General features: G+C 48.8%; 2 protein-coding genes across 8 annotated transcripts in view; one reads left to right on the top strand and one right to left on the bottom strand.

The window, feature by feature from the left end:
• Window positions 1-15,271, top strand: part of CCDC117 (coiled-coil domain containing 117) — a 292,218-nt gene that overhangs the window by 131,198 nt on the left and 145,749 nt on the right. The window lies entirely within an intron of this gene.
• Window positions 1,991-15,271, bottom strand: part of TTC28 (tetratricopeptide repeat domain 28) — a 120,447-nt gene continuing 107,166 nt past the window's right edge. For 6 of the 7 annotated variants that reach the window (XM_061370903.1, XM_061370905.1, XM_061370906.1 and 3 more), the window contains 8 exons: window positions 14,376-15,096; window positions 13,825-13,949; window positions 12,536-12,767; window positions 12,045-12,121; window positions 9,981-10,004; window positions 9,027-9,156; window positions 7,840-7,947; window positions 1,991-7,374 (listed from right to left, as the gene is read on the bottom strand). In XM_061370903.1, the coding sequence (XP_061226887.1) occupies window positions 5,747-7,374; window positions 7,840-7,947; window positions 9,027-9,156; window positions 9,981-10,004; window positions 12,045-12,121; window positions 12,536-12,767; window positions 13,825-13,949; window positions 14,376-15,096 (3,045 nt within the window). In that variant the 3' untranslated portion in view covers window positions 1,991-5,746. The remainder of the gene's footprint in view (window positions 7,375-7,839; window positions 7,948-9,026; window positions 9,157-9,980; window positions 10,005-12,044; window positions 12,122-12,535; window positions 12,768-13,824; window positions 13,950-14,375; window positions 15,097-15,271) is intronic. The other variant, XM_061370904.1, reaches the window with a different exon arrangement.

The following is a 15,271-nucleotide window of genomic DNA, read 5'->3' as shown; positions in this document are numbered from 1 at the left end:
CGCCCCCGCCTTCCGGAGGCCCCGGGCAGCGCCGTCACACGCCCGGTCTCCTAGCGCCCCCCGCCGGGCAGGGCCAGCGCTGCAGCGCCCGCTCCTCCGCGCAGCCCGGCGGAGTGGACCGGCGGCCCTGGGCGCACCCGCACTGCGGGAGCTGAACCCGCAGCTTCTCGGCTGGACCCGGGCGCTCGGGGAGCAGCGGGTCTGGCCGCCCCGCTCTGCGGTGTGCCCCAGCCCAGCCCTGCCCTTGGGCATGGCCGCGGCATCCCCGGGGCTGCCCCTGCTTTGCCACACGAGCGGGACGCGATCAGTCGGCAGCGGAACCGCGAGTGCCCCGCAAAGGGGAAGGCGCTTTCACCGCTGCTGCAGCAGCCCCGCGGGGCCGCGGCTGCCGTGTCAGTGCCGCCCTCTTGTGAGAGGAGACACAGCCGCGCATGGGGACACTCGAAACCGACGCTCAGCGAACCCGGCTCAGTCCCACCTGCACTCCCCGGGCCCGCAGAGCCGTCGGTGACACGGGGCCACCCGGGTTCTTTCAAAAACAAGCAGAAAACGGAAAAAGCCGACGAGTCCCGGCTTTTGGAGGCGTTGAAAGAGGCTGGAATCAGCCCCAAGGGCAGAATACACCCCATGAGGCTCCCGGCCCGTGCAGAACGCGAAACGCTGCTCCCCGAGAGACTGGCGGGGTGGGGGCCGGGGCGGGACACGCTACAGGGTGAAAGCTTCACTTCCCCGGCTGCCTTTATCCAGCACATCTCTATTAATACAAACACGGGAAGCTGCCTCAAGGCACTGCATCCCAGAAGGGAAATACACAGAGCTTCTCCGAGTTCAAACAGGGAGTCTCTCGTAGTACCAAGTCTTTACATAGGGACCTCTGGGATACAAGAACAGTGTTGGACTCCAGACCGAAACCAGAAGTGTAATTCACGAGAAGCTGATGCACTTCAGTTCTTCTGCAGGGAACTGGTGGTGGATTTCTGCAGTTGGGGTCTCCTGTTTGAGCAGCCATCTCCACACAGTGCCTATGTTCCCAGATTGTGTCCTTTTCCCTACTTCCAGGCCCACCCCTGCCCGCCTGTTCCCTTCAGGAGCCATCTGCTCCAAGTTGTTTGCCAGCAGCTAGAGCTGATGATGCATTTACACATCAACTCCACTAAAGGAGAGCAGAAACTCAGTAAAATTCAGTGTTGCCAAAAGACCCTCCCACAGAGGGCTGTGCCTGGGTGATGTGACCGGGCTGTGTTGCCGTCCCCAAGTTCTCCAGCATTCCCTATTTTCCTGTATTTGGTTTTCCCAAGTGCCGGCTGAGCGCAGGCCTTGCTGCTGCTCCTTCCCCGTATGGACAACAGTTGTCCTTGGCTTGCTCAGCCGGCAGCACCATGTGCTCTCCCCAAGCGCCTCCTCTTTGTTTGTATCTAGATGATACCACACTCATAGCAGCAGTCAAGAAGCAGCTTCCTGCTGATTCCAGACCCCACGTACACAGCCGCCACTTCAGACCTGCCCGGCCTCTGCACATGCAGGGGAAGCTTCCCCCCAGCAGCTCTACAGCCCAGGCTTGCCCTGCACCAGACCCCCTGAGCCTGCTGAACACAGGTTTTGTGCACGGGAGGCATTAGAACACGAGAGCGCTGCTTCAGGAACCCTGCACACAGGGACCGAGTGGTCCTCGAAGCTCCTTCCAGCCCAATAAGTGAGCAAATACCGATGTTCCCACCACCTGCAAGGGAAAAGAAAAGCAATTTCCAATCCTGCCTTGTAATAACAACTCAACATTCTGGCACAGAAAGAGGAGGAAGCTCTCAATGAGCCCTCACTGCCACAGGGGAGGCCAAGCACAGCAGCCCAAGTTACTCATACTTTGCCATAGGATGTAGGTAGACGTGGACCACAGGCCAGAGGAGCAGATCAGCAGTCAGCTGGGGTCAGGGCAGGGTGCAGTGTTCTAGCAAGTTCTTTCCCAACACCATCCTAGACCACGAGACTGAAGTACTGAGAGAACTCATGCTTTAATAGACACAGAAATCACAAAGGAAGAAGGCCAAATGCCTTAGCAATTTCAATAAAAATATGAAAATCTTTTTACATGGTAAATTTCATAATATAAAAAGTTTAATGCTGTCTGGAAACAGTTTTAATTTACAAAGAAAGTCCATATAGGCCAAACATGGCTAACACTGCATACAAGGAGAGCAAGTGCTGAAGGGCTGCTGCTTGGAGCGTCTCTGCCGACAGTCACCGTCCTCAATGTGGCCTGAAGGAGTTCTGCAGCCGCAGGGCCATGTGTTGCATGCACCTCTGCAGCCTCTGTGGGCAGCACAACCCAAACCCAAACCCACCACCAGCCGGCAGCCACCAGTCTCTTCACAGGTTCAGATACTTTTGTGCACCTGGATCTATGCTGCAACTTGAAGGAGATGTTTACGTAAGAAGTTTGACCTAGTGAAAGGAAACGTGGCCTAGAGTGATGCACGTGGCTGTAGCACCCCTTCAATGCTGTTCCCTTGTTTAAGTAAGATGTGGTTAAATAGAAGGAAAATCGGTACCAGGCCAGAGTCCAGGCTAACCAACATAAAATTAAAGTGGATTTGGTCAGAGCTTGTTACTGTTCCCATTTAGTTGGAGCTAAAGACAGTCAATAAAAAATCTGTAACCTCACACAGTAAAACATACAGGGCAAACCCAAACTAAAATAGATTCTACGGCCTTGGGGAATGGTTGCATGTGGCAGGTTTAGTGTGAAAGTGGATAACACCTAATTCTTATTGCTCACTGTATTAAGCAGTGTTGTCACTTGTACCATGCACAAATACAACATCAACAAACGCATTTAAACTCCACAGAAGGAATTCTAATACCAAACAGAGAACATGGTATTTCATTTCCTGAATTTCTCCACATATTGGGCAAACCTGATTAAATTCTTTTTTTCCTCACAAAGGGGTCATTTCTCATTCAGGAGGTGGAGGAGTGAGGCACGAGGTGTGGGAAGTGTTCCCAGCCATGAGTAAGCATGCACCTTCATGGCTCTCATCAAGCCAATGGAAGTGCCCTGTGCAAGTCAATGGAAACTCGTTTCCCAAAGGACTTGTTCTAGTGACACTCACCTTCCATATTTTTACACCAATTTCCCAAATACTGAACTTCCTCTACATGTGAACCCTTCCCTGTTTCCAACGCTCCCCCCTCCCTAAAAACCCAGGGAACCATCCCACCCCCCACCCCGATGCACCTTTGTCTGAAAACTCTGAGCCAGTGTGAAACCCACTGGAACATGGGGATGACAACATGGAATTTCTACAGAGCAAAAGATCCTTTAGTTATGGAATTAGACTACAAGAGAGAGGCTTATTTCTGGCATGTTTTGCAGCACTACAGGGAATATTTGCTGTTGCTATGCACAAAAAGCTGCCCACTTCCATCCTGGGTGATCCTGGGATGCCATTTCACAGCAGCTGTGCTGGTTAGAAACAGAGCAGGTCACAGGAAGGCTCTGGGCAGTGCAGTGCCCACCACAGGGTCACTGCATGGGGGGCAGACGCTGCACCCATTATCCTAATTTTTCCTGCCAAGTGACGAAAAGATGGTATCTAGCACCGAACCATCACAGAGGGATGTAACGTACAGACACATAACTTGCATCACAGGCGCTGAACAGAGTTACTCAGCTGTTTTGCTACATTGCATAATATGAGTAAACGAAAAACTACTCTTTGTCCTTCTGCACTGACACTTTTGTGATCACCCATCCCTTGTTAGCTGACTGTAACAACACAGCCCTGTATTCTTTGCCTTTAGTGCTTGTGTTAATTTCTTGCAATGGCAAAAAAGAAAACATTCTCCCAAACCCAGTGGATTCTGGAACATAATCAAAGCAAGCACTTGATATATGCACTGTGAGTAACTGAGCCTACATAACGTTATATTCCGGTATCAGAATTGAATCCTCTGTCCTGCTATCATGCTTTTTCCTCCAAGATCCCTATCACAAAGGATCAGATCCGTATTTTCAAGAACATCCAGACATGATAAGCGCAACAATTACCTGTTCCAGCAACGTGCCCCAGCACGTTTACAGAGCTGACTGCACTCACCATTCGGGTGGTCAGTCCCACAAACAGAGGCTGACTTAAGACCCAGCTAAACCTCAGGCCTAATTAAGCCTCACATCACCTCTGTGAGGTAGGTAGGTAAGTATTACTATCCCCATTTAGATAGAAAGGGAAGACGAGGCACGGAGAGGTGAAGTGATTAGGCTTCAGTCACTCAGCGAATTTTGGGAGTGCAGCGTAGAACCCAAAAGCCTTGGTGATCCAGTGCTCCGACTTCATAGCATGCGGCCTGTGAAATTCTCGCTCCATCTTACTGTGCAGGTGGCCAAGCTAACGCTACCGCCTGCCCACAGTCTTCAGTGCATGTAAGGTATCATTCTGAGTCTGGTTCCATCACTGCGTTCAACAGCCACTTCAAAGAAACAATCTCCACCTTGCCCCGCAACACCCAAACACCGCCTAGCCCAGGACAGCTCAGGTCACACACACCACCCCAGGTGCTCTTGGTTCTCTTTTCTCCAGGGATCTGAGGGTGCACAGGTTCTGCCTACAGCCACTCTGCCTGTTGCCTCATGTACGTGCTTGGACTGCACTGACGTCTGCTCAGACCCGTGTACCTGCTCCAAAAGAAACTGGCTTCCACAGCAGGGAGGGGTTTGCAGACTCCCATGATGAGCTGCGGGGAATGATTTAGCAGGTCCAGCGGAGGACTTGTCAGGTGATTTCTAAGTCACATACACCGATGTCACATTCCTGCCTACTAAATAAATAACGCTCTGAGCTTCAGTGTCTGGAACCCTCTCCTGTGCCCGCTTCGCAGACAGAAGACATCTGTGCTGCCCAAATACTTGCTAAGATGAACATTTCACCATCATAACGCTGTGAGCCAGAGATCAGAGCACTCAGGAAAACCAGAGCTCTTCTCTCTGACACACCCCCCCCACCTCCCGCTGAGGATCACCCTGCTCACTCTGCCCCAAACTTCTTTTTGAGCAGACCAACAAGCAAAATAGCACCTGAACGGTTTCCCCTCAGGAAAGGGTTACCTGAGATGCAGGTTTTAGAATGGGGCACTTCTGTCCTCTTGCCTTTGTTTCACCAGCCTCTAAATGATGCAAGAGAACTGCCAGTATCATGCTGCTACAGACTTTTACTGCCAGCAATTTCTTGTGCTTGGCTAACTTGGCAGAGATGTGGTTATGTTATCTTGTCCACTCTGACAGCCTTCAAAAGCAATCAAATAAATGGCTTGTACTTCTCCAGGCAGAAGCCTATGCATACTTTCTCTGTGGTACACATGAAGTTCTGCCTCCTCTCTGATCCCTGATATGTATAATTTCTGTAAAAAGGCCAGCTGTAATACCTCCTGTTAGGTTAAGAAATACAAGTACGTGGCTTAAAAACTAGTGTTTTATGAACAGACAACTAGATTCATTGGACCTGTTGCTGCTAATACTGAACACTATTACCAAGTGAGTCTGGCCAAGGTCCTGATAAAGGAAACCAAAACCCATCTGTGTAGAGCCCGTGTTCCTGCACAGTGACAGACGGGGCCAATCTGTCACGTTCCTGTGCATTGCCAACTGCGGGTATGACCATGGCTTCGTAGATAATGGTTCTGTACTGATAAAGGCAAGTGGGCAGAAGCAGATACTTGAACAGATTGTGAGTCATCAGCTGGTACTCAAGAGATTTCAACATTTGGAGGAAGGAAAAAATCTTCCCGGTGACAGGAATTTATAACCATTCCCAGATGGCAGCCTCACGGGGCGCATGGTGCCTGGAGCGCTGCTGGGAGCTGGGGAGTGAGTCGGTGTCACTGCACCGGTAGTTTCAGAGCGCTTGTGTCCATTTGGAGGGTTCTTTTGTGGAGAAGCAGCAAGGTGTTGCTCAACGGACAGGTCCTTTAGTTCCAGCTTATCAACACTTTCTTCTTTGCTGTGCCGCGGAGATAAATTGAGCAAAGTGAGGACATCTTTCTTAGAAGTCATTGTTCCAGGAGCCCCTCGCAGAATCTTTACAGGGCCAGGGGCATGGTGGGGACTGCTTTGCCAGAACATCTTTAAGTTGTGAATTGCTTGCACTTTTTCATCAATAGCAGCCATTTTCAACTTGTCTATGTCTGGGGCATCAGCTGGACTTGAGCGAGCAGAACCAGCTGAGGAGTAAGAAAGAGCAGGAGATGGAGTGCTGCCACCCGGAGACTGATGCCCTGAGCTCGGAGAGATATTTCTGGGTGATTTAGAAATATGAGCACTGTAGGGAGAGCTGGGGTACTTGAGCTTGAAGTGAGGCTGCTCAGTTAAGGACGCATGTGAATCACAACTTGGAGATGGCTGCCCACTGTATTGGCCTGTGCCTTCTTTGTTTGACATCTCTGAAGTTGTGGGGCTGTTATAGCCAGAACTCACTTTCTGAAGGGATGAACTCCTTGTGGGAGGCTTTGGTTTCATTGCAAGAGGTGAAGACTGATTCTTCTGGCTAGAGCTGATGGGCCGACTGAACGCGCTGGTCTCTGAAGATCTGAATGTGGATGCACCCACTGGGCTGGGAGCCCCATCATCGGAATTGTTGCTCTTGCTTATCTGGCTGCTGCTCCTCTGAAGACGTTCAACAGCAATGAGGTGACTCTGAGTTTCCTCCAGGATTTTTTGAGCCAACTCCTGCGGATCAAGCTTTGGATTACTGTCCTCCTGGGATTTAACAGTGCTGTCAGTCTCAGTGCTAGACTGGTCAGATTCCCCAGTATCAGAACTTGCGAGTTTCCCAACTTTTTGGAAAGGTGAATTTGGACTGGGAATAAGAGTCATTTTAACAGGAGAATTTGGGGTACTTATGCTCCCTTGGGAGTTGACAGACTCTTTAATGCCTCCAGTCTGACCAGTTTTGGACTGTTTGTGATCAGGAGAAAATCTTGGTTTTATGTTTTCTTGGTAACTGGCCAAAGGCTCGTTGCTGATTATAGAAAAACCTTCATACTCTTCCTCATCTTTGCTGACTACAGTGCTGCTCTGTGGTGACAACTGGCTCTGTCCTGCAGACCTATGTGGATAGATGTTCTTGGGCTTCTCATAGTCCTGGCGTCCTCTGTGTACCACACCATCTGCCATGCTCTCTGGCTTGGAAACAAAACTCATGGAAGAAGCGATGGAGCTCAGGCTATACACAGAAATGGCATCTGATGCAATGCTGTCTGGACAAGTAGGGGAGAATGGAGGGTTTTGATACTGGGGTATGGGGTTGGAAATAGACTGAGCAGAAGCCAGTGACTCTAGTGATGAGGAACTGTCCAGGCTAAGGCGCTTAGGCAGCTCCGTGGAATCTAAAACAGAAGAAAAGAAACATGTACAAACAGGCCCCTAGACACACAGTAAAACCAATCAATCTTGTTAGAGGAAATGCTACAAAATGTACCCTCAGAGTCTGTGCTACTTCAGAAAACCCAACTGCTATGTAGGTGAGAAAAAAACTGCACAGCCCGAGAAATGCACAGGCAGGAACCTCAGTGCAGGCACTTGAGATGAAACTTGTCTATTCATTCTCATTTCACATCTCAAACCCAAGAGTTCTACATCCTCCAGCTGCTAGACTCTAATTCCAGCTCTGGCCTCAGCCGAATCTTAGTGCTTGTTTCCCATATAAAAACCACACTTGCTGGCGCATGAGCTATGGTCTGTAGGACACGTGTGTGATCTCTGCAAAAGGCAAGGTGTGAGATTTCTCTAGAAGCCACTCTGATCAAATCATCAGACAATATAGGAGACACAACTACTGTAAGCAGCTTTACCAAAAAGTGCCAGCAAGGATTGTAGGGCAAAGTGCATGGTCCTCCTGTTAGCTTGTTTCCCAGTTTTCAGAATCACCTCCTCCTGGCCAACTTCACAAAGGTCAAAACCTGTAGTGGAACATGAAGCAGAAAATAACCTCAGAAAGACCCAGCATCTTAAACAAGTGTAAACCCATTTGTAACACAGATGGATCAAAGAGAGCTGAGATCCTGCAGTGTCCTGGAATGATGACACTGTGCTGCAATTTACACTTTGTGGGTTTGTTTTTATTACCATTTATTATTATTTAGCACTTCTCCAGCAGGTGCCGGGAGCTTTATAGTGCTGGACTGTGAACACACACACATCAGCGCTCCTGTCCAAACTGACAGACAACATACACTACTCTGTACTTTTTAACTTGAGAATTATTTGGAATCATTGGGGAATGACATACAGGGGACAGTGTCCCCATGCCCCCACCATTCATCAATCCAAAGCTTTCTCATAGAAACCGGTCTGGAGAAGATCGCAGGCCTTGGAATTTGGCAAACATAGGCTGGGCTGCAGGAGGCATGGCTGTGTATAAGAAATGATGCCTGGCTTCTACATGCTCCTCAAGCAGTCTTCTTGGATGTCTCTTCCTGCCAATGTCTTTTTACTAACTCTAAGCAATGTCCAAACCAGAATAAAATCTAGTTTGCTATTTAGTTCTCATATGCCTTTCCTGCAGGATGTAGACCCTGCTACACAGAATCACCCTGGTATGTCCTACCCCTGCCGACTGGACAGGTTTCTCTGCAAAAGGAATGATTAGTTCACTTCAGCCAGAAGGCAAGAAGCAAGCTCAAAAGTATGTGTTAGGAACAAGAGGGGAACAGGATCCTGAAACAAAAAAGGGTTAAACCAAATTCACAATACCAAGCTGCTGTCAGCCCTGAAATCCATGCTCTGCTGACTCGGGAGATGTTTTGGTGCATGAGAGAAAAACACCCCTTACCACTGGCCAGGCAGTGAGCAAGACAGCCCTGTGGGTTTGAACTGAGATGGACCAAGCAGGTAGGGATGACACCCAGGGATGCAATTACCAAAGAGCACCCAAACAAATCTAAAGCTGTGAGTCTTGTCACTACTTGAAGCCATCATAGGAGACACTAGCAATAGTTCTATAGTTTTAAGAAGACAATGGAAAGAAGTGTTCTCCTACCTAGAGCTGCCAGGAACTCATGACAGCCGGGTAGCCTCCAGAGCTGGACACTGATGGAAACCTGGATTGGTGCAGAGGAGAAATCTTGCTCCTTCTCGCCTGCCTGAAGTTGAACCAGGACTTGATGCAGCTGAAGATAACAATACAAACATTAGCTATTGCTTACAATCACACCACTGCTTTTCTGACAGTCACAGCCCAGGCAATGCCCTGCAAACATCCCTTTCCCTGTACATCCATGTACTCAGCTGCTGCTCCTGAGCAGAACAGTGAGATGAAAAGGTCTGGGAGGGGAACAGTCTGAAGACAGCAACAATGGACAAACTTGAACAGCAGCAAAGGCAGGGACAGAACAGGGGTGAGGGCTGGGGGAAGGGAGAGGGGGGGAAGTGTGTGGCCAGTGCAAATTGAGCAAGAAGCACAGGAGGAACTTCTGTGAACTGAAAGAAAAGCAAAGAGATGCTTTGGGGCTGCTCACAGAAATATACTAAAGCCCATTCCATGACTGAATCGTACTCCTTATGCAAGTCCCAGGAAACTCCTTCTCAGTGTTTAACTGGGCAGAGCAAGTCATATGAAACCATGAAACTTTCCTAATACCTCCATGGCCTCCAGGAAAGAAGTTTCTCAACTGTGCCCAAGGGACAGGAGTAGCCAAGTAGAAAGGAAATGTGTTTATGAAGATCTGACACAAATTAAGGTGCCAGGATTCCATATTATTCAAAAACACAGCCAGGGCAGGAAGGATGGAAAGTCATTAATGAGGGACCAGCTAACCTCAGGACCACCCATCTCTTACAACCCACACGAGCTTGCATGGTCTTTTTCCCACAGTAGGATATGGAGAAAATTCCAGGCCTGAAAGCAGGAACTCTGAAGCACAGGGAAATGGGTCTGCAGTGACTGAGGCATTCTACCCTGCATGGCTGTGGCATCCCCCAGTGTAATACTCACCATTCCCACCATATTTTTAACAGCCTTCGGGCAGCAGATAACAAGAAAGGAAAAGAGAGGAGAAAAGAAAGAACACAGGTTATTCTGTGCTACACAATCCCTGTGATCGGGAGCCCTGCAGTGACACATCCACATGCAACCCAGCATCCTGACTGTAAGATGCTCTATCCGTAGAAAGAAGGGAACAATGGAAGTGGCCTGAACTGTGAATCAGGAGTCCAACAGCGTGGGAACAGGCAGCTGGAATCTGGGAGTGTCCAGATCACAACCAACTCCAACAGGCACACTCAGGCCGACCCATGTTCTGCCAGGAAGCTGAACATAAAACAAGCTCTTCTCTTGTTTTCCCTGGGATACATTATTGGCAATCCCTAACTTTTCCTTGCACATGTGGTGGTGCTGAAGTGCTCTCTTTGGTTCCTACCTTCTGCTTTGCACTACAGATAAGCATTTTCTATTCAGAGCAAAAGACCAGGCTCCCTGCCTTGCTGCTTCACGAATGCCAAGAGCTGCTCCTGTAGGACACCCATCACCCACACAGGAGAAGGGGTGAGCACCAGCCACTGCCTGACCGCTCACCACGTTTTGGGTTTGAACAAAGTCTCCTCTCCTCTGGGACAGGCAGAGCTGGAGCTGCTCAAATCTGAGCTGCAGAGAGCTGGGAAGGGAAGAAAGGCAGCAGTGGCAGGGAAAGGGAGGGTTCAGCTGAACCCCCCCCCCCAGCCTGCAGCTGGATAACCCTGTGCAAAGGAAATTCTACCTGGGGCTTGGGCTACAGAGGAACATCTGCAAAACCAGAGCAACACCCTGCCAGCATTTACTGCATGGGGCAGGTGAGGAACCATGAGTTCTTTCGTTAGTTTTGTTCAGCCACCTCAATGCGTTTCCTTGTGTGATTAAATAATCTGAGGCAAGAAGGCAATTGTGAAGTAATCTCATGGACACTAACACATTTGGATTTATTGGAATGTTTTCTTCTCATCACATCCCTTCAACTCTGAGCCTCCCTCTGGTGGCACTAAGGAAAATATAATCCTGTTACTCAATCACAGAAGTCTCAGGCACTGACAAAAAGAGCCAAGGCAAGAAAACAAAATGCCATGAAGGACAAGCCATAAGAAATACCTTGTGCACTACTGTAGATCATAACAAGAAACCCTTTCCTTGAAGGAGTCTCAGTGTCATGGATTGACAAAACAGGCCTCTTACAGGGTAACAGTAAAGCTGGGGCTCTTGTTTTGTGTGTTGTGCAGACAGGCAACACAACAGAATGAAGGGGAGAATTCTTAAGCTACAGAGATAATTCCAGCTACCCACCATGGAACTTCCCTAGAACACTTCTGTATGGGGAAGGGGAAAAGAAAGGTGAGCTGTACCCCCATTTGCTCTGTGCAATGTTCTCATTCAGTACAGCAGGCAAATGATCAAGATAAACATAATTTGAGGAGCAACTGGGACAGTAAGAGACACATAATGGAAAGCCAGCCAGGCTGGTGGCACAGGGAAGGGTTAAGCTAGGCATGCTAGAGAGACTGGAGAGAGGGAGGAAAGTGAAGGAGATTGTGGGGAGCAGGAAGGAGTCCCACTGCCTTTCTCCTGAAGGCAGTGATCCCATGAGCAGAGATATGAGCATGCACACCAGGAGCAGCACAGGCTCAGCAAGTTTTCTGACAGACCTTGCATTGTCCAAAGTCAACAGTACCTTGGGACTTTGGTAATTACAGTGGAGAAAGACCAGCCAACACGGGCCCTAGACAGGATGGCCAAATAGCAATTAGTGGTTCTGCCACTCATTTTCCATGCTTAGTTTCCCCCTCACTGCAGTAGGTATCATGTTTTCACTCCCGTCACTGAATGGGGAGGCTCAAGGCCGCGCAGCCCAGTGATATACCTGCTTTTTTCTCTTCTGGACACAGACTTCCATTCACACAAACAGGTTAAGTTTGGAATTTCAACCCTGAGGTCTCATTGAGCTCTGGGTCAATCAATCAGGGCATAAACCATTCGGGGTGTTTCTGAGGAACCATTTGGAAACTGGTACTGTGGGAAAACTTCCCAACTCACCCTGTTGATAAGCTGTTCTCCTGTTTCTGAAGCTGTGATAAGCTTACAAAGTGCCTGAAGTGCAGGGTTAGGCAAACCTGAAAAACATCAGCAGAAACAGGGATTGGTCAGCATCTGTCTCTTGACTGCTAGACATGCAACAAAGCTGAACAGAACACAAACTCAGCTAGTTCCTAAAATCTCTGCCCCGCATCACTGACCAGAAGAGCAGCAATTTCCAGAAAGCAGAAGGTTTTCCCACTTTGCATCTGATTATACATTTTCTGATTGAGAGCTGGGAGAAAGGAATGGTCACTTCATGTTTCTCAGATACTGGACCCAGGAGTAAGTGATTCCCATCTATGGCAAAATTTTCAGTAAGCACTGTCAGAACTTTTACCCTGCTAAATACTTCATTGATGTAAAACATCAGTGATTTACAGCCTGCATCACAGGAAGGCAGGGGAAGGTTGATGTCTGCTTGGACAGAGCCCATCCTGGCCTGCGCTTACCTAGGAGGGACTGTATGGTGGTGCTGCACTGCTGCAGCCGGTCACCAGGGTCAGATGTTGGGAAGAACACTGCTGCTGGCAGGCCACTGGCTGGAGGGTCCAGCCGAAATCCTACTGCGGTGAGTAGTGCCTGCCAGCCTGGAATGCCACCCACTTTATTCTCCACACTTTGCTGGGAGGTATACATGGAGTTGTGCTGCCCATTCTGGATTCGCTGCAACGATTTCTCCACCTTTGGGGAAAATATAGCATTAGGTTAATTTAGAAGATACTTTTGTTAACTGGCTCGCTCTACACAGCAAGAAGGCAGGAACAGCAGGTTGAGAGACAGCAAACGCATGGTTGAACATGCCTGTCTTATACAGAAAGATGTTAGTGCTCTTGAAAACAGGCTCCAGTAACTTGACACTCACAGCTCTAAAATCACTGTGATGACTGTCAATGGTCTTTGGGATGCTGGGGAAGGTAATGCCACAGGAAGCTAAGTACCAGTTTGTCTGTGACAGTTTTCCCTAAGCCTGGCAGCTGCATTTCTCCCCAGAAGATCTCATGTTCAGATTTCCGTTTCTCACAGACACTTCTTATCACCAAGCAAGAGTCTGCAGCCACATGGTAAACAGCAGAGATGTGTGTCCACAAAACCCAGCAACTGGGAGCACTAGCAGTTTTTGCAGGTTTCCCTCATCCTATGGATACTCCACATTCTTGTGGGACCACAGAAGACACATTGGAAAGACAAGTATTAAAAGTCATGAAAGACTGTTCTAGCCATCTGGCAGTTTGGCTTCAGCCTGGCTGCTCCACACAAAAGGCTACTGGCACAGATGGGGATAAAAGTGCCTCTTGCCTTCCAAGCATGCAAAGAGGCAGCAGACACTGCTCTGCACTTCCATGCCTGCAATATTCAGAGCTAATTTCCTTTAGAAACAATTAACCCAAACAATTACCTCATTTTTAAAGCAGAGACCCACTTCAACAGCTAAAGCAAACTGGATGGGCCTGGGGAGGGTCTCGTCACAATACAATGTAAGACTTCACTTACTTTGCCTCTTTTTGCTCTGGACACTTAATCAGGTGTCCAAGTCTTCCCACACTGACCCAGAGTTTTCACAGGAGACTGCCTTATGGTAAGGGAGAGGGACTGAATGTGCATATTCAAGTGGAAGTGGCTGAACATCAGGGTGTTTCTCTTCCTATTCATGATTCACAGGTGCATATCCACAGGTAACATTATCTCACAGCTACATTGGCAATGCCCTTCGCCATGCCTATGGTTTTCTTCCTCTTACCAGATGTAGCAGGACACGCAGAGCATCTCGTGCCCTGTCGGGGTGCTGCAGAATCTCAGTCAGGGCCTGTCCTACTAGTGAAGAAGGGCTGTTCAGCTTCATATCGCTCCCAATTAGCATGAAGCCTGCAGGATTCAGAGTAAGAGACAGTCAATCTCCTTTTGTTAAAGACAATGTTCAAAACAGAAGCAATATCCTTCGCCCTCTCAGACCAATGGCTCACTGCACTCAGCTGAGTGATACTCTTTCCCAGAGCAGCTCCCTGCCTGGTCTCATAGACTGAAGTTCCAGAAAGCTTCTAGATGCTTCTTACATGTCCCTCTCTATTAAATCAATAGTGTTTTCCTATTCAAGCAAATGGAAGAACACTGTATTGCAGCTAAACTTGTCCTAGCATGCTCCAGGAGTCCTATAAAGCACGACTGAATTCTGGGAGAGAACAGGGCACATGCTACTCCCAGCTACCTGGTGGCACTGCTCCTTGCTTAAACCAAACAATCTGGTGTAACAGCAACTAGAAACCTGTCTTGCCAAAAGCAGATTCTTCCTACCTGCCCAGTTGGATGGATGGGAGAACTGCTTGCTGCTCTGTACAGTTTTCATTGCTTCTCCAAGGGCTGCACTGGCTTTCATCCCATTTAAAAGGGAGGAATAGAAGGCATGCACAAACATTTTGGAAGCAGCCACAGGAACAGGCCATAGTGACACCAGGACACACTGAGCCCCAGCAGCCAGGAATGCTCTTGTCAAACCAATGACTCCATCAGCAGTGACTTTGCTGTTGGATTCCTGGTAGGAGCCAAGAACCACTAATTTGACAGGAAGCCGCAGATCCAGGACATCAGCTGCTGTAAGCAGAAACTCCTGCAGAGGAGGGCAGTCCGAAATGCTCTCCACATCACTGGCATCATCCTGCATCCGAAGGGATTCTGGGATTGTGTAGGGGTTCCCAAAAGAATTCTTGCTGCTGGCTGGAGTGCTGTCAGTGTTGGGTGTCAGGACCAAAGCAGCCAGTTTCCAGGAGACATGGGTTGCAAAATGGACACATTCTGCCTGAGTGAGGGCACTCATGACCCTCTCTTTAGTTGCAGCAGAGCCAACTAAGGGCTGGCAGCTGAGTAGCTCAGACACCATATATGCTTCCTCCTCTGCAGAGGGCATAGGTCCCCATAGCCACCTGTCCATAACTGCTGAAGGGAGCTTGGGATTTCCTATGACAGCTGCCATTGAGGTAGAACTGGAGTAAGCAGAAGTATTCTTCCTTGCATGGGACTACAGAGAGAAAGAAAAAATGGGGTTCAAAGATCTGTTTGTTATGGTGCTGGTAATGAAACAGCCTGTCTCTTTGGCTCTAAAAAGGAGTCTGGTTGTCTTATGTACAAAACCAACCCCTTTGTGTTTCTTTAGTTTCTTCCATTTAACTATTCCAAGGAACATCTGCTCTTGA

Source organism: Neopsephotus bourkii, unplaced genomic scaffold (genome assembly GCF_033783945.1).
Source record: "Neopsephotus bourkii isolate Nb327-2 ecotype Australia unplaced genomic scaffold, CSIRO-AGI_Nbou_v1 NB_1542, whole genome shotgun sequence".
NCBI lineage: Eukaryota > Metazoa > Chordata > Aves > Psittaciformes > Psittacidae > Neopsephotus > Neopsephotus bourkii.
Note: the sequence above shows the minus strand (reverse complement) of the source record. Positions and strands in the feature narration are given on the sequence as shown.